General features: G+C 51.4%; 1 protein-coding gene across 1 annotated transcript; it reads right to left on the reverse strand.

Moving 5' to 3' along the window:
• Positions 1 to 22,241: 22,241 nt before the first annotated feature.
• Positions 22,242 to 23,036, reverse strand: LOC308523048 (protein NDRG1-like; the record flags this gene model as incomplete). Its single annotated transcript, XM_081096711.1, has 1 exon — positions 22,242 to 23,036. The coding sequence occupies one exon, from the start codon at positions 23,034 to 23,036 to the stop codon at positions 22,242 to 22,244; it is 795 nt and encodes a 264-aa protein (XP_080952837.1).
• Between the last annotated feature and the right edge of the window lie 578 nt (positions 23,037 to 23,614).

Here is a 23,614-nt window from a genome sequence, read left to right on the forward strand (position 1 = left end):
GGTAGTCATTAGAGATTGGCTTTCACTCTGTGAATGGGATCACACATGGACTCTTGTGTCTGATCTATTTTACTCAATGTAATGATTCTGAGATTCTAATTGTTGCATGCATCAGTGTTACTACTGATTCAGAGATACTACTGAATGTGCGTGTCCCCCAAATTCATATGTACAAATCCTAACTCCCAATGTGTTGGAGGTGTCAGGAGGTGGGGTCTTTTGGGGGGTACATAGGTCATGAGGATTCTGCTCTATCATAGGAGCTTATTAGTGCCTCGCAATAGAGATTCCGGAGAGACCCCTCCCCCATTCCACCATATGGGACACGAGGAAAAGCCTGCAACTTGGAAGGGGGCCTTCACCCAAACATGCTGGTACCCTGGTCTCAGACTTCCAGTCTCTGGACGGTGAGAATTACATTTCTGCTGTTTAGAAGCCACCCAGCCTATGGCATTTTTGCTTCTGCAGCTGAATGAACTGAAGTTTGCTGAAGACAAGGGGTTTGTTCTTTTTATTACTGCACGCACATTGAAATTCCCAGTGAGTTACCCCACATAGCCACCGGCACGCCTAGAGTCAGGAGACTGCCCATACCAAGTGTTTCCGGACTGTGGAGCAGGCCTCCAAGACTGTGGGGCTGTACATATGTGCAACCACTTTGAAAAATCATTTGCAATTTCTTTACAGCTTACACATACACCTTCCATCCCACCGGAGGCTACCCTGATGGTTGGGAGACAAATGAGTGCATGTCTTTATGACACGCACAACTGTTTAGCTTTTCTCCTTGAAACTGGCCATAGGCATCTCAAACACTGGACACAGCCCTTGTCACAGCATAGCCCTTGCCCGATCTTCAACACACTTTGGTGACTTGTCCAACAGGGTGCTGTGTGGGTGGTGGACAGCAGTGGCCTCTAGCTCACGTGCGCCAGGCACCAGAGCTTAGCAAGGGAACTAAGTTACACAATATTCCCATACACAAACTGAAATCAAGGCTATCAGCCATGTATACATATTTCAGTTCTCCCATAATGCAGTTTTCACAGCTTTATTCCTGGAGACCAATTTTGAAGGTAAAATTAACAAAAATCAAATTAGATAAAATATTTAAATCTTTGGACTACATCATAAAAACACAGATGGTTTTCCTTCACTGTAGCATATAATGTCAAAAAGGCTCACTTTTATAATTTATAATTGCCAATGAACCCCAACACTGAGGCAGCTGTGGGTCACTGGCCTCAGGACCACACTGTGATGTTTGGCAAGTTCCCAAAGCATGTTGGATACATCAGCATGTTCTGATGATCTGGAGGGCAAGGGGGAGGTTGGGTCCCTGTCCTGACTCAGGGCCCCTTTACTCCCTGCTGCAGACCTTGATCAGGCCACCTTTCCTCTCTAGGCCTCAGTGGCTTCATTATAAAATGGTAAAACAAAACAAGAAGCCAAATGCAAACCAGACCATAAGGAAGTAACACAAGAAACCCTACCTTGCCAGCGGTGTTGTGGATGCCCAGTGTGAAGTGCCAAAACTCTGCATCCATCAGCTGTGGGTGTCTGCACCCCTCAACTATGGTCATCAACAGGATGGTTGCATTCCTGGCCCAATTCTACACTCCTTCCTGGGCTCTTGCCCTCTGCCAGGTGACTTTGCTGTGCCCTCTCATCGTGGGCAGAGTGACTGTCCGATTCCCCACCCGGCGTCAGGCCATCAGGCTGGCTCTGCCAGCAGCACTGGCACATTAGTGAGCATGATGTGACCGAGGCACGGAGTGGATATGTGCACTGGGTTTAGTCTCAGCCAAGCGAGCCTGGAGCAAAGCCCTTGACCCCATAGAAGCAGAAGTGAGCCCAGCTGATATTGGCCAAGGCCTACCTGCCCCTCAGACACATGGGGCATACTAATAAATGAGTGCTATTGGGATTTGGGGGTGGTTTGTTACACAGCAACTGCGGGCTGATGTACCGTGGGTATAAGACATGGTCATATGCGACTGTATTATGGGGGAGAAAATGAATAGTGTTGTGTTTATGGAGGAACAGATTTATCATTGAATTCAGGAATCATGGAGGAAGGATCTTTGGAGCTGCCCTTGAAAGCACGTGGGAGAGGACAGAGGGGTGGAGTGGGGGTGGGGAGGGCAAAGGTTCTGCAGGTGCATGGCTCGGGGCCTGTGTGTTCAGCCCAGGAAGAAAGGACATGACCAGATGACTGTTGGTGTGTGTGTGTGTGTGTGTGTGTGTGTGTGTGTGTCCATTGTGATGTGCGCAGGGCCAGGCGGAACTGTGAGTTTTTACCTCTCATTGTCTTTGAGTGCAGCCCTTCCAAGCCCTGTCTGCAGGGCAGCATCCAGGCCACTCACACCAACATCACAACCTCGACCCATGCTGAGGTGGCCACGCCCTGCACAATGCTTCTGAAAGGGAAGTTTCTCACGTGTCTCTTTCTCCATAAGTTGATCCCTCAGGTCACCCCCTCATTCTACAAGATGAGGAGCAGCTTGAAGGAAGGAGAAGGGGCTTTAGGAAGTGGGACGAAAACCAGGAGCAGATCCTGGGAGCCACGTCTGTGCCAGTCCCTATGCCACCTGCTGCCCAGTGCAGTGCAGAGAACAAGCCCAAACCCAAGTCTGAGCCCCGAGCTGAGGTGCAGTGCTGGACACGTGCGGTTGGGCTTGGCCACCCTCAACGCTACTTCTGGCTGCTACACGGGAAGGGGTGGGAAAGCCTTCGGAAACCTTTTCTTTCAACAGGAAGTCCTGAAGCATGCCAGCTTGGCAGCCAGCCTCCTAAGACAGGAGAAGGCTCAGGTCGGAGTGGCCAGGAGCCCGAGGTTGGGGACCCCTCTTAGTTAGTACCCCCACCACCCACCTTCCCAGACCTTGAGACAAGGATGCAGGTGGTATATATATGTGTGAGGTGGTCCCAGATGCACAGTGAGGGTGCAGTGAGAAGTGAGGCTGGTTAGGGGGGAGTGGACAATGGTGTGTTACTATGTGGGTTGCTCCTGGGCCCTAGGCTGGGTGCCATGGGTCCCTCTGGGGAGCTACGTGGACTGTGTCGGAGAGTCTGTCCTCTATGTGAAGTCTCCAGTGAACTCAGCCCTTGTTTGAGAGTTGTCTTTGGAGGCTAAGCGCCTTCTGCCTGCCCTGCCCAAGGCTGGAGAGGGCCTCACTGGGAAGCAAGACTGAGGGTCCCAGGGAGGCCAGCTCTGCCTCCACCGCAGCACAGGCCAACTCCCCGGGGAAGGAAGGCCTCAGGATCAGCCCCCATGGCGACTGCTCTGGAAACATGGGCATCCAAGCAGGCCAGTGGCTCCAGGGACAGAGAGAGGGCTGTGCCTGCTATGTCGCCATTGGTGGGGCATTGGGAGCAAAGGCAGCCAAGTTCTGGTAGCCAGGTTCTGTGTCTAGGTTCTTCAGCCAGGTTCTGTGGCCATGTTCTCTAGCTAGGTTCTCCAGCCATTGGTGGGGCATTGGTGGGGCATTGGGAGCAAATTCCGCATCTCTGCAGAATTTCAACCTGGGTAGTTCATTCCTGGACTCAGCGTCATCTGACAGCAGTGACGGAGCACCTACCCTGCTGCGGACACCACAGGAGGCACAGGACTCCCACCGGGGAGGGGTCTTCATTCCAGGACAGTTCAGACAATAACCAGAGAAACGATGCACAGGAATAAAGGCAGAGGACACTGCGGGTAACAGGCTCCTGTGGAGAAGGGGGTGGAGGGGCTTCTGAGCAGGTGCTGAGCTGATGTGTCTGGGAGAAGAGGAGCTGATGGGTCAAGGCCTTGCTGGTTCTAGAACAGTGAGGAGACTGTGTGCGGTTGGGGCAGTGCTGGGATCCAGCCCCTGCAGGTCCAGGGGTCCCCAAAGGTGTGGATGGAGTCGGCGAAGAAGGAATGACATGGAGACAGCATTCAGTTGATCAGCAGCCTAGCCAGAATCTCCAGCCAAGTTCTGTCCAGGTTCTCTCACTAGGTTCTCCACCCAGGTTCTCCAGGTTCTCCAGCCAAGTTCTGGTAGCCAGGTTCTGTGTCTAGGTTCTTCAGCCAGGTTCTGTGGCCATGTTCTCTAGCTAGGTTCTCCAGCCAGGTTCAGTCACCAGGTTCTGTGTTTTATTGTCTTGTTACATCTGTATTTATACCAGTTGATTTTAATCCTGTCAATTTCTATTCCAAAGCTTAGGGCATTTCTTATCTCCATTCCAGGGAGTAAAGATTATGTACCTTAAGTGTGATTGTTCGTAGTTAAAGTGATTACCTGCCTGGCACTTAGTTAAGGGATTTTATTCCCTCCCTAACTTCAGGGAAAAATCCCTACCTGGGGAAACAACCTTTCTCGGGGAGGTGACCTTGGTTAAAACACGTAGCACCAAGAAGGGGAGCAAACATATTAAGAACAGTATGCCATATACGCCAGGTCCCCCTAGACATATACTGTGCAGATATTTCTTCCCTGCAGCAACCATGTCAAGCAGCAAGGATGGACCGGCTTCCGGCAGGGCAGAGGGAGGCAGAGGGCAGAGAAGGGACCCAGGTGGCCCATGGGAGGATATGGGATTGCATCCTAAGTATGAGTTAGGCAGGGAGGTTCAGTTCCAGGTGTCGTGATCTGAGATGCACTTGGAAGGGGTCACTCTCCCTTCTCCTGGGGAAAGGAGCTGTGGGCAGGGGGAGGTGGGACACTTAGGCCACAGTCTGGGCCGGGTAGAGGGGAAGCAGTGGTGGTGGTGCCAGGTAGACCTCTGGGGGCCGAGGCACTGGATTTACTAATGGTGTGGCTGCTGGAGAACAGAGGCTCCGGGGCCAGGCTGTGCAGAGATGGGAGAGCCACTGGGCAGGAAGCCGACAGGGAGCTGTGGGAGGTCACGGCTGGGGGTCGGACTGAGCGCTTCTTTCTGCTGTACAGCTTCTTGTCTCTGGGTGGGGCATGGACAGCTGGGCCGGCAGCGCGGGGTGCCCGGGGCTAAGGTGGGCAGGGGTGTGTGAGAGGGAGGCATCAGCCTCTGTTGCAGGACACGGCACAAGGGGCAGACGCTGTGGTGCCACGGTGCTGGGCGGCAGATCTGACTCCTGACAAGTGCGCAGTTTGCCTAACGCAGTGCTGGGACGAGGGGGCTTTCTCGGGCTGTGTATTCAGCACAGGATGGCTTCATTGTTCCAGGCACAGGAAGGAAGGGTGTTGCTGTGTAGAGGAGCTGCCCGTGGCGTCTACCCACTTTGTCCCCTCCTCTTGCCCCAGTGCTCTCCTTCTGGGGCCCGGGGGCACTGGCCGGCTGTCTCACTGTTTCTCCTCTGCCCTCCTCCTAAGATGGTCACGTGGACCAGACTGATTCCAAGGGCTTAGGAGAGAAGGGCGGCGGGTATATCTTACATCTGCCTCCTTTCTGAGCGAAGCCAGTGACCAGTGGGGAGTCCACAGGCATTTATGGACATAATCGGGGGTGGGGAAGCTTTTTTCCTAGGCCATTTAGATATTTATCACTTCATTTGTGGGCCATACAAAATCATCAACTTGAAAATTTGCCTCTATGTTTGGTCAAACATTTAATTAGCACCCCTAATGCCTTGGCAGGGCCAGACCGAAGGATTTCATGGGCCGGACGTTCCCCACCCCTTGACTAAATGAAGCCCTGCCCGTGCCTGGCAGCAGGACAGTCCAGGCGAGGGAGCCAGGAGAGCCGAGCGGCAGTGGCCAGGACAGCAATGCCTCCTCCTCTTTAGCGCTGGTCCTGCCCTGAGAGTGAGCAGCCTCAGGCCTCGCTCCCCGCGCCAGCCTGGGAGCTCATGTCCATGCTAATCTCAGCCAGAAGTGACGCTGGTGGTGCTTCATTTACAGATAATATGGGCCCGCGGAGGCCATGCCTCTCAGTGGGGCCTGCCGGCTGGGCTCTGCCCCGTGAGGATCCCAGCATAACCGGCACCTGGTTTGGCCTGATGACTGGGCTCCACCCAGGCAGCTTCCTTCTTGTGCCCCTCATCGGCCTTGGCCCTCTTCAATCTCCTCTCCTCTCCCAGGCTCCAGCCTGAGGCGCCTCCCCCTGGGGCCCACTGAGTAACTGACTTTGGCTCCACACCCCTGCTTCCCAGGCTGGATCTACCCCCTGCTCCCTGGCAAGATGTAAGAGGCCGTGGGGCGACAGGAAAGGCCTGACCCCACTCCAAGTCATGTAAAGAACGTGAACTTGGCTTGCACCCCAGTTCTTGTGATCTAGGCAAGCAGACATTTTGTCATAGCAACTGTCTGCCATAGCAACTGTCAAACATAGATGGAACTACTAGACAAAGCTTGCCCAGTCTATAATGATCTGCTACTTCCCCATGATAGGCCAAGCCCTAGCAGTGATCTATGAAGCATGACCAGCCACAACTTAGCTATAAAACAGTGTGTGTAAAAATTAAAGTTGCTGGTGCCTTGGGCCAGTCCTCCTAAACCCCGGTCTCTGGTGCTTTCATCCCATGCCGCCATTACCCTATGGGACCATTTGGGAGCGGGTCTCCACAGCAAGAAGCCCCAGAGACCCCTGGGGCTCGGTGCTTTACTCCGGCTTCGACGGGATGGGTTAGCAGAAACGGCAGATGTTGTTTCACTATAGCATCTGAGTCAGGTCTGTTTCTCTAAGAAACGGACGCCAAGACGGGATGGACACTGCGATGAGTTAAATTGTGTCCCCACAAAATTCACAGTAGATGCAATATTCGGGTGACAGGCATGGACTGTGTTGCATCTTTCCGGCCGAAGGCGGGTGGGCCTCCAGTGTACCAGTCTCCTGGGTCACCCGGACCTTTCCTTCATGCAGAACAAAATTTAAAAGGGTGTGATGAAAAGACTGTGGCTTTGGTGTTGCATCAGCCAGAAGTCCCATCTTCACTGGTTGTGGGGCCTTCAACAGGCTACCACTCTTTTCTAGAGTGAAGTGTGCTCAGCTCTGAAATGGGCGCAGCAATAATGTCCTTGCAGAGTTATTGCAGAATCCGGGTGATGTATGCAGATGCTGACCGGCTAGGTGCTTGCACATGGTGGTCACATGATAAAGAAGCTCTAGGAAAAGGACTATCCCTTTTCTCACAGAAAGGAGAGGCTCAGCACGTGGAAAAGCCAGAGAAGGTCTGACTGACGGCCCCAGTCTGCTGGGCAGCCATGGCAACACACCACAGCTTGGGGGCTTACAAACAGCAGGAAGGCCTCACAGCGCTGCAGGCTAAAAGCTCCAGATCGGGGTTCTGGACGGGTCAGGGTTGCAGGCAGCTGGCTCTTTGCTGTGTACTCCCATGGTGGAAGGGCTAGGAATCTCTCTGGTGTCGCTTTTATAAGAGAATCAATCCCATTCCTGAGGGTGGAACCTCATCGCTCCTTGAAGGCCCCACCCCCAAGCATGGTCACACTGGGCCTTAGGTTACAGCAGGTGAAACGTGGGGAGACACAGTTAGGCTGCAGCGCCAGCTTTCTCCTTTGGCAACACGGAGCGAGGCTAACGGTATTTTCTAAAACTGGCCCCAGCAGATTTCTGGTTCTATGCTCTTCCCACATTTCATCAGAGCTTTTGTCCCCTCCCCTCGCATCTCAAGTGCTGCCTCATTGAACAAAATGCTGTAGGAGTAAGTGATGCTGTGTGACCTCCCAGGCTAGGGAACCTCTCAGGTCATGTGCCTTGGGTGACAGTCCTAGGTGACAGCAGGAAGTCCAGCCTCCTCAGAGCTACTATGCTTCAGAAATTATGTGGAGAGACAACATGGAGAGCTCCCTGCTGAACTCCCCCGCGACACACACACACACACACACACCAGACCAGGGAGCCAGGAGCCTTCTGATGACTCCAGCCCAGCTCCAGCTATCACTGAGTGGAACAGACATGAGATGCCCCCACTGAGCCTGCCCAGATCTCATATTTGAGCAAAATCAGTGCTGCTGTTTCTGTATCTGAGACTTGGGGAGGTTTGCTGAGCAGCAGTGCCTGACCGGAACAAAGGAACCTCAGTTAGAGGCATGATCATGAGGGACTTTCTAATATTCCAACATGGAATGTTTCTTCCCAAAGCCAACTTTACACCTACGTGAGGTGGATAATTTGGAAAATAAGGGGGGTTCTCTGATGTCAATATATTATCCTCACTGGCCTTTGTTGATGTGTTCACTGTCACTTGTAGAATGTTGTTCACTGTTATCCCAGTCCCAGTTCCCGAAAGCTATAGCCAGTCTTTTACACTTTAGTATAACCGAGTGGAGTGTTCTTTTCAAAGCGGGGGTCCTGGGTGGCGGGAGAGAGAATGAGAAGCCCATGGTTTGTGCAGTGCTAGGGGCTCTCAAGGACACAAAGACACTGTGATTACTCTTCCAGATGTTTCTGAGGCTGACCTGGGAAGTCTCCCTGCTTTGGTCTAAGCTGGTGCCCCCTTTAATGGCAAAGCTGCTCCAAGCTCTCAGCACCAGCAACTTTTCATACCCGCTTAGCACTGTGGGGAGCTCCTTCCTACTCAGGTCCAAGCCACAGTTTTTCTGAGAACACTTTGCACCCCACAGGCTCAGGGCCCACCCTTCCTGAGCCTCCAGGCTCGCTGAGCCTGCCCCCAGGTGCATTCTGCTCTTTGCTGTTCCCTTTAGAAGGATGGTGTATTTGTTGCAAACTTCCTACTTTGGAGGTTAGGAATAAGCTGCCACTCACATCACACCTGGCTCTCACCCACCCACCCACCAACCTTCCCACCAAATGTAGCCCAGGCTGCCCTATGCAGGTCTCTCCAGGGCCCCACCAGAAGGTGAGAGTCTGCCCAACATGGACAAGCCCGGGGCCGGGGCAAGCCCATCGCTTCCCCACCACAGCAGTCAGGTTGCCATCCCATGAGATGCAGCCACTGGTAGGGAACATTTTTAAATGGCAGCTTAACAGACCCCCAGACAAGGTTAGAATATTCTATTTAGACCCGTCTATTGTGGCTCAGTGTTTGAGCACCGACCTATGAACCAGGAGGTCACAGTTTGATTCCCCATCAGGGCACATGCCCAGGATGCAAGCTCGATCCCCAGTGTGGGGTGTGCAGGAGGCAGCCAATCAATGATTCTCTCTCATCATTGATGTTTCTATCTCTTCCTTCCTCTCCCTTCCTCTCTGAAATCAGTAAAATACGTTGTTTTAAAAAAGAATATTCCATTTGGAAGTTACGGACTGCAGCTGGTGGTGAAAGCCAGGTAAGGTGCCCTAGCAAGCGCCACTGCTGCCATGCTGGTGCGCTCACAGCTGCTATTCCAAGTCCCCAGTGTGGGCCCCCCACCCAAGCCTCATGCTCTCCCCTGGGACTCTGACCCCAGAGCTCTCTGTCCTGGGCCAGGGCTCAGATACTTGCTGCAGCCTGTACTCGAAGCCTTAACGTGGGGTATTTTCATGTAACCCTTGCATATCACAAGGCTATACCTGCGAAATACCACCTTTCCCATGGAAATGCCCTGGGACTCGAGGCCCACAGCCCAAGCCTTCGCTGTGGTCTCAGAAACCCTCCCTGGGACCATTACTAAAATCAGGCTCTTTCCTTCAAGCGCTGACACATCATGTGACTATGGCCCCTCACCTCCTAGAGCCTTTAGGAGGCCAAACTTTAAAAGGAAACGCCTGGAATGGAATGATGAGAGAGCATGAGAGGCAGGCATGTCTGTGATCTGTGCCCCACTAAATCCAACTGCACACCCTGGGGCAGCATCTCCACAGAGCGACACATCCACCAACTGGCTGGAGATGACATGATCACAGAGTGCGAGCAAGTCTGACACACCCCATGCGAGCAGTGTTTACTGTCAGCAGCAACCCTCGCTGCGGAGAGAGGAGGGCTAGACAAGCACAGGAGAAGAGCTTAAACTGTGAATGAAAAGTGGGCTTTGCCGTGCTTAGAGTCAGAGGATCATGCGGGCCAACTCCTTTATTTCTGGGGAGAGTTGGCCCAGACAGGTGAAATCCCCAGCTCACAGTCCCCAGTTTCCTCCAAGCCCAGCTCCCCCTGTCTGAGGGCCCCGTGCATGGCCAGGCGGGGGAGACGAAGCTCCGGAGGCCAACACCCAGATCAGGAGGCCTGGGGCCAGTGAATGAGGTAATGCCAACACAGCAACCTACTTGGGGCCGTTGGGTGTACCGCACACCTGAGGCCTGCCTCACGCCATGCCCAGAGGCTCCCAGCAGGACTGAGCCCTTTGCCCACCGCAGCAGCTCACCAGCCCATCTGTGTTGGCTCCTCCTTTCCCTGCCTCACTTCCCCAGGCCCCTAACGATGCCTCTGGAATCCCCTCCAATTAACCTACAGGCACGTGAATCTGCAACTGGAGGAACTGAACCCAAGCCACTGCCATTAGAGCAGGGGTGGGGAACCTTTTTTCTGCCAAGGGCCATTTGGATATTTATAAACCATTAGAGGGTCATACAAAAGTATCAATTTAAAAATTACCCTGCTATATTTGGTCAAACACTTAATTCACTCACCCCTAATGCCTTGACAGGGCCAGACCAAATGGTTTTACAGGCCTTATAATGGTCCCAGGGCCGGGTATCCCCCGCCCCTGGCTTAGAGGATGGATGGGAGCCTTCTGAAGCAAGGCTGAGGGCCACACGGCTGGAATCAGTGAGGCCCCCAAAGCTTTCCTGGTATTCACTCTGAGCCACTTGCCCGGCATCACACTGCTCTCAAGAGACAGAGACAGGATTTGAATCATTGGGTCGTGGAGTCCACACTGTTTGTCATTCTAGGGGAAACGTTTCCCTAAATGCACATGCACACGAGTAGAGAAAGTTGCTGAAGACCCATGACACTAGAGAAAACAGGCATGACCATGACCAGGGTGTGGAGCTGGCCGTGGGGAGCGGGGTGTGCACTGAGTCAGCCAACCTCTCCTAGGCACACCCAGATGACCCAGCACAGCATGATTTTGGGAGTGATGGCAGCTGCTTGTGCAATACACTTCCTCTTTTTTTATTTTTATTTTTGTTAACTCCAGACTCTAAATTAGCACAGGCAAAAGCACGACACTGGAAATCAGGAGACTGGCGTCCTGACCTAGCGATAACGTTGCCACGTGACCTTGGGCCTTGGATTCTTTGTGAACTACACAGTGTAAACAGGGATCAGGAAAACCGGGCTGCTGCCTGATGGTTAGAGCTGCAGCATTCGTGTGGGTGCCCAGAAATGCCATGCCCCAACTATAAATCACTCACAGCCAAGGTAACCACCACGGGGGACTCAAAAGCAGAACCTTCACTTAGTTTGGGCTTTTGATGTTTATTCTGGGAAAAACTTTTGGAGAAATGATTGTAGTCAATCACTCTCACACAACAGAAAAGACATAGCCATTTTTCAAAGAAAACGGAGTTCTAGTCAAATTAAGAAGATTAATATAAGTAATTAAACAACTTCCTGGAGAGAATTCGTCAATTTGAATAGACTTTTACTTGCATTTGAAACATTAGTAGAGATAAGTTGATGGTTTTGACTTGATTATTTTTTCTTGTATTAAATATAATGTTCCCCAAATGACATAATAATTATTTGGGGAAAAGCTAGAGGTTAAAACTTAAAAAAAATAGTAAGAAATCTAAGTCTAGATCAGGGTCTCACAGACCTCAACCTCAGATTCAGGGATGATTCATTTTCTGCAGAAATGTTTTAGCCATGGGCTATTTTTTAAATTTTTATTTATTTTTGGTGATAACACAGAGCTAGGAGTAAGAGTCGCTTCTGTTTGTCCTGAGTCTGCAGTGCAGCTAGGAACTGCGGCAGCCCGTGCGAGGGCAGCGTGTTTTCTTTGCAGGGGCCACACGGGGCTGCTTTCTCTGGGGCAGACATCTCAGAAGTAGTTCTTTGGGTTATAAGCTACTTCCTCTTCAGGTGAGGGGCATGTGGGGCCATAGCTACTAGGTGATAAATGAGGGTTTCCAATCTTTTAAATGGGAAGGAGCACCAAACCCCAAATTCGTGGGAAATTTCCACAGGCCTTTTGCCAGTTGAGATTTAGTTTAAGTAATGACAACTTTTCTGTTGTCACATTAAGTCAATGTTGTTAAATGGGACCATTTTGATTTTTGAGTCTTGCTTGTACATTTATTTGTAAATGTTTTCATTTAATAGGTATATGAGAGTTGACGTGTACAGGATGATGCCTGCTTTTTAATTTAATTTAAATTTTTTTAAAAAATTTATTTCAGAGAGGAAGGGAGAGGGAGAGAGAGATAAAAATATCAATGATGAGAGAGAATCATTGATCGGCTGCCTCTTGCACGCCCCCTCCTGAGGATTGAGCCTGCAACCTCCTTACTGAGCCTGCACCCCTACTGAGGGGACAGATGCTGACCGGGACCTCCTGGTTCATAGGTCAACGCTCAACCACTGAGCCATGCCAGTGGGGCAACGCCTGCTTTTTGAGAAGTACTATGGTACTTTTCTACTTAAGTACTGGGGAGGGAAATATGGCCTCCAAAGCCCAAACGTTACTGGGTACATTGCAGTGGCTCAAAAAGAGCCTGTCCTCTCAGATTCAGAAAAAGAAAAAAAAAGTTTCTTTGTTCAAGGACTAAATAGCTCAGTTTGGGTCAGTGGTCCCCCTTGGAGCAATGGGCCAGCACCTGGGAGTGGGTCCTCCTTGAGGGGCCACTGCAGCCGGCACTGGCTCCTCTCTCCTCCCTGGCTCCTTTCCCACCCCCTCATGTCCCAAAGAACCCAATGGGAATGGGTGGGGAGCAGTTCCACAAAAGGGAGTGTCCAGCTCCCTTCCCTTGGTCCCTGCACACTCTGGACTAAGAGACACAGTGCTATCTTAAGTCCAGAAACCGGAGAAAGCGTGTGGCTCACAGAGAGTCTGCTTGAGCATAAGAGGTGGTAAGCAGCTTCAGGAGAGCTTCCAGAATGGCTCCGACACAGCAGAGGAGAGGAAGGGCCCTGGTTTGGAGCTGGAAGAAGCCAGCTTGTACGTTAGCTCTGCTACTTACCAGCTGTGAGACTGTGTACAGAAGAGTCCCTTTCACTGTGCAAGCCTTAGTTTCTTCACCTGTAACATGGGGAGCAGAATAATCCTATACAGTAAAAGCCTAATATGCAAATCGATGGAATGGCACAACCACCAGTGGAATGACTGGTTGCTATGACTCGCACTGACCACCAGGGGGGCAGATGCTCAACCCAGGAGCTGCCCCCAGCCTGCAGCCCCAGGCCAGCCAAGGTGGTTGCCAGCAGGGACCCCTCTACCACCCTGCTGATCACCCCACAGAAGGAGGCGACTGGTGGAAGTGGCAGGGGGTGGGGCTGGCGAGCGGGTGGCACCAGGCCAGCCAAGGCAGGTGCCAGTGGGGACGCCCTGATCACCCTGCTGGTTTCCCCACAGTTCGGCCCTGATCACCAGCCAGGCCTAGGGACCCTACCCGTGCACAAATTTCATGTACCGGGCCTCTAGTAATAATAATAAATAATAATAATAATAATAAATAATAATAATAATAATAATAATAGAGTTCACTGCTCAGCTGGTTGTAAGAGTGCAATGCCACCACAGATGTGAATGGTGTGTGCCCCTGGCACGGACTAGGTGATCTGGGTCCACAGGACAATGCCTGGCTTCTGCACAAAGCCGGAAACCCTACAGTGAGCCCTGGACCACCATTTCCTCTTCAAGGTTGCCTTTTCGTGTCCAGTATCTGATTTAATCAGGACAAAGGGGTGTAGGGAAGTTGCTCCCTTTGCCTAGAGCTTATAGTCTCAGGGATGACCCTGCCCTGGTTCCTCCCCTCCTGCCTCACTTCCCAGACTGTGTCCCAGATAAAACAGCTTTATCCAGGGTGTTTTATCTTTCATCTCAGGGTCTGCTTTGGGGGGAACCCAGGCCATAACAAGTAATGGAGTGCAAGCACTTTGTGAACTGGATATGACAGAGTGAAGGTTATGAATATTATTGGTCAAACACAATACGTTACTGTACCCAACTCTTGCTGGTCCCAAGCCTGACTCTGTGGAACCTTCTCTGATGCAAACCACAGACATGCTCTTTAATTGCCTCGGGCTAGGGGCATTTGTTGGGAAGATACCAGCACTTCTCAAACTGGAGGGCTTGCTAAAGCTCGATGTTCTGATTCTGTGGGTGGAAGGTGTTAAGAATTGAATTGTGTCTCCTGAAAGGATTGAAGTTGAAGGGAACCAAAATTTTCCACCCTAAAACTGCTTTTTGGAATATCGATTTTAAGCTGTTTGCTAAGAAATAAAAGACTCAGGAAGAACCTTTGACCTCACCTTCTTTCCTGCCCAAGAGATTCAGACAGAGAAACCTGCTTTAGGAAGAGATCCTTGGCTTAATCCTTAAGGATTTACGCCCTCACATTAGTCATAAAAACTCAAAGCCTGTTAGCTAGATGCCCCTGGGTCCCATGGTTTCTGAGTTGCCTAGCAAGAATTTGCTTACCTTTTATGCTCTGCTCCACCTCAACTACCTGTAAATGGCCTATTCTCAGCTCTGAAATCTAGTACCCCTTTCTCCCCTGTCCAAGAATGTCATATATTCCCAAAATTGCCTCACTGCCTTGGGACTTCTCAGGCTTTTGTGAATTCCCCATGTGAATGTATTAAAATTTGACTTTCTCCTGTTAATCTGCCTCTGATAATGTGATTGTTAGCCCAGCTGGAAGAACTTAGAAGGTAGGAGAAAAAGTATTCATTATTTATTTATTTATTTATTTATTTATTTATTTATTTATTTATGTCTCTATAAAGTCCTAGTGTCCAGGGCCCGTAAATGTGACTGTGCTTGGAAATAGAGTCTCTGCAGATGGAATCAGATTAGGATGCGATCCTTAGGGTGAAGCCTAATCAATGTGACTGGCGTCCTGTATACACAGTGTGAAGACAGGACGCAGGGAGAAGGAGGCCATGGGGAGACAGAGAGCCAAGGGACCCCCAAGGCTGCCAGAGCTGGGAGAGGAGAGGAAGTTCCCTCCTGTTGGAGCTTGGAAGGTGTACAGTTCTGCCAACTCCTTGATTTCATGATTCCAGACTCCAGAACTATGAGGGAACGCATGTCTGTTCCTTTGAGCCACCCAGTTTGTGGTGCTTGGTTATGGACGTCCCAGGAATCCCATGCAGAAGGAGTTCTAATTCGCATTTCCATCACAGTCTTAGGGGAGCTTGATGCTGCTGGTCAGACCTCACTGAGGCGCACTGACCCAGGTGGGGTGGTGGTGGTGGTGAGAGGGCCAGCCCTGCTCACTGCACACCTGCATAAGGAGAGAATTTCCATCCAGGCATGCCTTCAACTCTAAGCCTGCAACTGGCTTCATCTCCACCAGACCCTTCTTCCCCTTGGGACCTTGGTGGCCCACCCTCCATGCTTATGCACACACTCTCTCCTCTGCCTGCAAACCCTCCCTCCCTAGTCTGAGATGCTCCAACTGGACTTTCAAATCCAGCTCAGGTTTCACCCCCTGAAACAGTCTGCCTGTGTCCCCTCTCCCCATAGAGTTCATGGTCTGTGCTGCCAGGAACCTGCTGAGCGCTGCCCTTGCCACATCTGCCACACTCTCCACACATCTGCCTCTCCTTCTACCTGGAGACTCACTGGTGCACGTGTACATGGCAGAGCATCTGGAACATCCTGCAAACTCGTCAGTGTTTCTGGAAGCAGTAAGAGAGCAATAAAAAACTGTGTCCAGCTGTTCATTGCTACCACAATCCATGGTGCACACATTTCCCCTGAGCAGTTCAGGTCAAGGTTGTTTCAAATAACTTTCCTGACATTTAAAAATAGCTCCCTTTCTGCAGCCCCCCCCCCCGCCCCCCCCCCCCCCCCCGCCACCATTGGTCTAAAGTAGGAGGGTTTGTTAATTATTTTGGAGTGCTTGCGTCCTGGGCAGTACGTGGGTGTGTGGAGACGGGGCTTTCGGCTTGCCTTCCAGCAAGTGCCTGAGCCCACCAGGGAACACGCCGTGATGACTAATAAAGCACTTGGGCCCGTTGCCTGCCCAGAGCAAGTCTCTCCAAGTCATGAAAATGAAGAGCAGAGACTGCAATTGTTAACTAACAAAATCAACTTTCCCGTGGTCTACCCAGACCTCAGGAAAGGACCAAACTTTTACTCAGCAGGTGACCACAGAGTGAAACTTATGACTTTCTATCAGGTGCCAAACTTACATGCAATAAAGGAAGAGAGGGGAGAAAGCTCTTTTCCCTGAATGCCTGGGGCCAGGGTGGAGACCACTGAGTCAGCCCTGCTTTCTACGCCTTTTTCCAGGGCACTGTGCTTTAGAGGTCACAGCAAAAGCATGAAGCTTGCAAATTATCAAGATGGAAATAAACAAAGCGGGATTCATGTCCAATGTCTCTCTGGAGGCCTGGGTAGATGTTTGCCTGAGGCCACCACGCATGGTCCTGGAGGTGTGGCCAGGAGAGCTCGCCAGAGGAAGTTAGGAAAATGGGATTTTCAATCTCAGGAAAAACAGGGCTTTCATCCTTTACATGTAAACACGTGTTAGATTCAGGATAAAAACTGTGAACTTTCCAAGAAAGGCCCAGACCCACCAGGCCTGGGTCTGAGAGAGAATCATTGATTGGCTGCCTCCTGCACACCCCACACTGGGGATTGAACCCGTAGTCTAGGCATGTGTGCTGACCTGGAATTGAACTGTGACCTGCTGGCTCATAGGTCAACGCTCAACCACTGAGTCACGTCGGTTGGGCAGTTGTGATTTTAAAGCCACTGTCTTTCCCATACCCATGGACCTCACCATTGCCCTTGAGGAAGGGGAACTGCTCCGGGAAGCCCAGAAGAAGGCAACAGGGCTGAGGGTACATGGCAAGGAGTGCAAGCTGGTGGCTGCGTCATTTTCTAAGTAAAAAAATCAGGCACAAACTTCATATTACTAAATGTTAACATGTGGATAGACAGGAGTACATGGTGGTAAGTTATTAACAAATACACATCTACTGTTGTAGGGAAGCATAGGACTTGGTTGGAATGTCTGTAAGGAGGAATCTCTGAAAGGTCGGAGGCCTCAAGGGGACCTTGCTGAAGGTGGCAGCCCCTGCCTTGACTTTTCCAAACCAGTCTGACCCCCGGGTGTTTCACTAGAATCTTTATGTTTAGACTTCAAAGCATCCTTGCTTAAAGGATGCATGTGTTTTCTCAAGGATGCTTACCCTGCTGATAGTATCTAAGAGCTAATTTTAGTTCAAGCTGTTGTTACAATAAAAGCGAAAGGAGGCAGGCGAACAGGGCTGCTTGGTGGCGATAGCCAAGTAGTCCCTTAGCCTCTCTTTCACAGAAACATGTGTCAGAGAAATGATTTATCTGTCGTTCAGGGTCTGCCAGTCAGCCCCAGCATACTGTGAGTATATAGAGGGAAATGTTTCAGGTAGAGGAGCTTACTCAGGAACTCTCAACGAGCACCGGTGCCTTGTGAAAATCTACCTTGGAGAGAGTTATGTGAACCCTTTGTGAACAATCATTTCCCAGGCCAGCTAAGGGAACCCAGGGGTCATTTGCTCTGACCTCTCATTTCACAAATGCAAAGAATCAGATTTAGAAAGATTAAGTGACTTGACTAAGATGAAAATCCAGTTAGCAACAGAAGTCAAACTAGAACCCAAGATGTGTGTATGTCTGTGTGTGTGCACATGTGTGTATATATGTATCTGTGAGAATGTGCCAGTGCAAGTGTGTGTCTGTGAGCGCATGTTCATATGTGTTCACATGTGTGCATACTTATAATATGTATGCTCTTTTACACATAATTGTTTTTTAGGGAATCTATCTTAAGACAATAGCTGAATGATACCATGGAACCATTTTTGAAGTAAAAAAAATAAGGTATTGTAACAATCCAACAATAATAGAATAGTTAAATAAACTCTCATGCAAACACACAATGATGTATTGTGCACAAATTCAATTCTGTTCACAGAGAGTTTATACACATAGGCAGAAATGTTTATTTTTTTAACATTTAAGGTTCAGAACTCTGCAGACGAACCTCAATCAGGTCTGAAACTGCACAGAAATCCACTGACCTGCCTTCAGTGACCCTCTCTGGGTGGTGGTGTAAGGATGACTTGGTCCCAAATGCTTCTCTGTTCTTTCCAACTTTCTGTAATACACATAGTTAGTACTTTTTTAGCCTGGAAATGAAATGAGAATTTGTAACTGGGGATTAGCATTGCTGACCAGGAGCAGTTTGGGCAACATGCTTATGTCCAACTTCTCACCAGCCCGCAGACGCTCCTGGGTACACAGAGGCAGAGAGGGGGCCACAGTGTTGAGTCCCCTCACACTGGTGTGCTGCTGGAAATTGATGGAGCCCACAAACGCTGTTCCACGTGATGCTAAGGTATCAGTAGGTCAGGTGCCAGAAGTGGGGTTCCAGGATATTCAATGAACTTGCTCTGGGTCAAAAGCAGATGAAGCAGGTGTGGGCAGTAGCAAGGCTTAGAATAACTAATGGATCTTAACACAACTGAACCCCAAACCTGTCCACATCTTGCTAGTTTATGCTCCTAGATCAGGGAGTTGGATCTTATCAAGACCTTAATTGGGTGTCATCGCAAAGTGAGGCTCAGAGTAGAAGCAAGCCTCCTCCAGAGTTTTAAAATCGCCAGCAGCTGGGTGATTAGCTGGCTTCCCTGTTTCCTAATATAGTTGTCTTTCTGAAGTAGATAAAAAATATATTTTTATTGATTTCAGAGAGGAAAGGAGAGGGAGCGAGAGAGAGGAACATCAATGATGAGAAAGGACCATTGATTGGCTGCCTCCTCCACGCCCCTCAGTGGGGGTTGAACCTGAAACCTGGGCCTGTGCCCTCATCGGGAAGCAAACCCTGACTTCCTGGTTCATAGGTCAATGCTCATCCCCTACGCCGGGCTGAAAGCCGAACAAGTGATGTTTGATGAGAGGACAATTAGGCAGAGTGAATGCAGCGCGAAGTTAGGGTGGGGCCGGCCTCAGCGGCCTGGTGTGGACCAAAGTACTCACTGAGCCCCACCTCCTCCCTACTCTGCTTCAGACACGTGCTGTCTCCAGTTGGCTTCAGGAGCCCTTGTCGCCACTTCCCACCTCTGCTCAGTTCTTGGGGGCTCAGCAGGGTCCACAGGCCTGGCAGACAAGCTGAGAGACAGGTATTGTGTGCCATAAACAACAACTGATGGGCAAGGCTGACAACATTTCCGGACCCTTGTTCTAATTGAATGAACAATTGGACAAACTTCCTGCAAAGGAAATCTTGGATATCTCTAGGAGGCGTGGCCCATAAGCAGCTCATTAGCTGGGCTGACGTTGTTCTTGTCCACTCCCGTCTGCAGGGCTGGAATGAATGCCTCACACTACGACTCAGCCGCTCTGCTCACGTGCATTCTATCCCTCTGTCACCCAGCACCAAACACGTTTAACCCATAATGGTTCTCTGTTGTACATGCTGCCTGCTCTGCCAGCCAGGTTCTCAGAGGCATGTGGCTCCTTCACAATGTGCTGGAGCCTGCACCGGCTCCTGTTTGCGTGTGAGAGCTGATTGCAGAATTTCAGGAAGTTGAACTAGCTGGTTATTAAATACAGCCTGACCAGCGTGGCTCAGTGGCTGAGTGTCAACCCATGAGCCAGTAGGTCACGATTCGATTCCCGGTCAGGGCACATGCCTGGGTTGTAGAGGCTCCATCCCTGTGGGGGGTGGGGAGGAGGCAGCCAATCAATGAGTCTCTCTCATCATTGATGTTTCTCTCTCTCTCCCTCTCCGTTCTTCTCTAAAATAAATGAAAACATGAAAAAATTATGTAACCATAATTAATAAATTATCAAAACAAAGGTAATAAATATTCTAAACTTATGACCTCCTGACTATTTTTACAGCAACCTGTGTTCTTGAGGTTATTTTATGCCTACAGAGTCTGAATGGCGGAACACTCCATGATGTGGCCGCTTGCCTCTCTTCCTCCTCCAGGCTCGGCGCTGTCTCCTGGCCCTGTGATGTGTCCACCATAGGGGCGTTCCCACCACGGAGAGATGCACATGCTACCAGTAGGGCAGCGGTTCTCAACCTGTGGGTCACGACCCCTTTGGCGGTCGAACGACCCTTTCACAGGGGTCGCCTAAGACCATCCTGCATATCATATATTTACATTATGATTCATAACAGTAGCAGAATTACAGTTATGAAGTAGCAACGAAAATAATTTTATGGTTGGGTCACAACACGAGGAACTATATTTAAAGGGCTAGAAGGTTGAGAACCACTGCGTAAGGGCTTTTCTTCCTGGAGAGCAGGTAGGTAGTAATTTACCAGGATCCCTCTGTGAGCCTGCTCACAGGTCATGGCTGTGCCTTACAATACCTAGCACTTGAAGGTCAGGCATCCCCCCACACCCACTCCAGGGAAGTTCCTCTGAGCTTTCTCAGAACTTTCTTACTGTGATAGAACTTGCTGGGCGTCTCTGAGGGAAGTGGTGGGCTGATTACTTGCAAAGCCATCTCTACCGGCGTGGAGGCCACTTCAACTTATCCCTGGCCCTGTCTGACTATCCCATGTTTCTGGACCTCCTGCTTCAGGGGTCATAGACTAGGTGGTATAGGAAAGGTGAAGGGCCTGGAGTTCAAAGTCCTCCTTGGCCATGACCTTGGAACAGGAACCTGGTTCCCACTTATCCCCTCAGTCTTCTCATCTGTAAATGGGATGATCTCAGGATTCCCTTCCCGTGGTTGGTATGAAGATAAAAAGCATGAAAAGGAAATGATTAAAGTGGTAATGATCGGTCTTCCTGATGCCTTGGCTCCCCTCACCAGAGCTGCCTTAACCTGAGGACACCGCCCCTGGCTTCTAGGGGTGTGGTTCTGGAACTGAGTGAGCCTGGGGGTCCAACCAGGTAAGGTACACTAGAGGTTTGTCACTTAGTGGAGAAGTGGACAGGAGTAAACTAGAGGACAGAGATGGCTCCCTGAGTTTGGCTCAAAGTGGACTTCAGCAAGCCTGGGTCATATAGAGCAGAAGTTATTTGATTGGAAAATTGGAGGGGTAAGTGTCAATCAGATGACCTCATAGACACTGATGATGCTGGCCACAGGCCATGACTCTGGAGCCACATCGACACGGAGACCCTCACTCTGCATTCTCCCTCCACCCCCTGACCTCTGCCCTCTACCCCCTGACCTCTGCCCTCCACTCTCTGCCCCCGGCCCTGACCTCATCTCACAGTCACTTACCTCCTTGGACCTCCCTGTCTCTGATAGTTTCTTTCTTTTTTTTTTCCATCCCAACCACAAGTCTGTTATTTACATCTGGTGCCCAAACCCCACCCCCACCCCCACCCCCGCCCCGGACCACAGCATGGAGCTTCCAGCAGCGGGCACAGCTGTTGGGAATGTCCCCTCCATCTCCAGGAAAGCACCCCCATATTTAGAGGCTCTTCCCCGTGAAGGAAATAACCATTTGCTCCTGTCTTGGGGGTGGGAAGCAGGGGCTGAGAGGGAGGAGGAGAGGGCAGAGCCAAAGCCTTAACTCCATGATGCTAAGCACTTGCCCACGGGTTTTGTTGTCCTTGCAGCAAAGCCAGGAGGATCTGTCTCCACATTTGTGCATTTGTGTTCATGAAAAACAAATGTCAGGAAAGCAGGCCTGCGTGCGTGCGTTGGCATTGCAAAATGTGTGTATGCGCGAACTTCAAAAATCAATTTCAGGTGAGCTACCTAGATTTGCTTTTCCAAACTCTCTGAGCCTCCCAGTAAGCTCCGCCTCTTTTCCCCATGCCTGTTTTGCCTACACCAGCCCACCTCCCTGGGCTCGCTGCTCCCTCCTCCCCAAACCAGAGGAGGGTATTGTTTCCAGAAACTGGGTGGGTTTGTCTTTAGCAGGAGAGGAAACAGAAGCAGGTGGGCTGACTTCCCCCAAAGGCCCCTGAGAGCCCGGATGCCCTGGTTGGCCTAGGCCTGGATTAGGACCTGTTTCCTGCTGTGTTTCTTGTTTGGGGCTGTTTGGCATCTCGGAGGGAGGGGAAGCCAGTGGCCACCAGGCCACTCTTCAATGCATAGGGGACACTAAGATGCTTACGTTCCTTTGGTCCACCCCGCCCGGCCCTGGAGGGGGCGCCCTGGACAAATCCCATCTAAAGTCATGGCCAGAGCTCCCTCCTACAAAACTAGCTTGGGGTTAATACCGAGTTGCGTGCGGTATGGCGGGCAGGGGCTGGGGAGGGCGGGAGGAGGGGGCAGCAACTATGGTCCCAAGTCCAGGGGGCGGCGGTGCGCGCAGGCCGCCTAGCAGGACGCCTCCATGGACTTGGGCCCGGCGTTGTTCCCAGTGGAGCCGGAGTTGGGGGTGATGTGCAGGCGGGCGTCCCCGCTGGTGTGGGAGCGGCTGCGGGACCCCTCCAGGGACGTGACACTGGAGCCCAAGGCCGTGCGGGACCGCATCAGGCGGGTCATGCTGGCAGAGGGCATGTATCCCATGCCCTGCCCGAAGTACTTGAAGGCCTCCGCGAGCTTGGCTGGCTGGGAGATCTGCGGGAGGCCGCCACAGTCCGCCGTCTTGAGAAGGGTGGTCTTGGTTGGGTCCAGCTTTGAGTTGCACTCCACCACAGCATCCACGGCGGGAGAACTGTCCCCAACCACCAGCAACACAGGACACTGCAGCGTGACCGTGTGCACTCCCGGCATTGGCCGCTCGATCTCCAGGTCCCGCCAGCTGTTGTAGGCGTTGCTGAACAGGTGCAGGTTGCCCGGGTTCATGTCGTTAAGGATGTGCTGGCGGTAGGTGTGCACCACCTCCACGTTGTTCTGCATTTCTTCCTTCCCAAAGAGGTGGGACACCACCATGTCCGGAAGGGCCTGGGTCCATCCAGAGATCTTGGAGGCCGCCCAGTCCATCCAGCCCTCCACACAGAGGTTCACGTTGATGAGCACCAGGCCCTCCACCGTCTCGGGGTTGTTCAGAGCAAATCGAGTGAGGATGTAGGCGCCAGCCCCAGTCCCCATGCCAATGACGCTCTTCACCCCAAACTGGTGGAGGACTCCCGGCAGCATCTCGGCCAGCTGGTCCATGGACGGGTACATGTACCTTGGGAGAAGCCACACAGAGGAGTTAGCGAGAGCCCAGACCCCGAGGAAATTAACAATGTCAACAGGAACAGGCTGGAAGGGGAGGGACCATGGGGCAACTTGGCCCAGGTGTGCGGACGCCCCACAGCGCCCCCCTGTGGCCCTCACTGCGAACACCGCTCTGCTGGGGTCCAACCCCAGCAGGTCCAGGGGTCCCCAAAGGTGTGGACGGAGTCGGCGAAGAAGGAATGACACGGAGACAGCGTTCAGTTGATCAGCAGCCTAGCCAGGATCTCTAGCCAGGATCTCCAGCCAAGTTCTGGTCTGGATCTCCAGCGAAGTTCAAGTTAGGACCTCCAGCCAGGTTCTGTGTCCATGTTCTCTTGCTAGGTTCTCCAGCCAGGTTCTCCAGGTTCTCCAGCCAGGTTCAGTCACCAGGTTCTAGTCAGGTTGTCTTGCCATGTTCTATCCAGGTTCTGTAGCCAGGTTCTGTCTCTAGGTTCTGTGGCCAGTTTCTGTCCAGGATCTTTTGCCAGGTTCTCTCGCTAGGTTCTGTCTCTAGGTTCTGTCTCCAGTTTCTGTCCAGGATCTTT

The sequence above is a fragment of the Myotis nattereri genome (genome assembly GCF_964212035.1).
Source record: "Myotis nattereri genome assembly, chromosome: 8".
In the NCBI taxonomy this organism is placed as follows: Eukaryota; Metazoa; Chordata; class Mammalia; order Chiroptera; family Vespertilionidae; genus Myotis; species Myotis nattereri.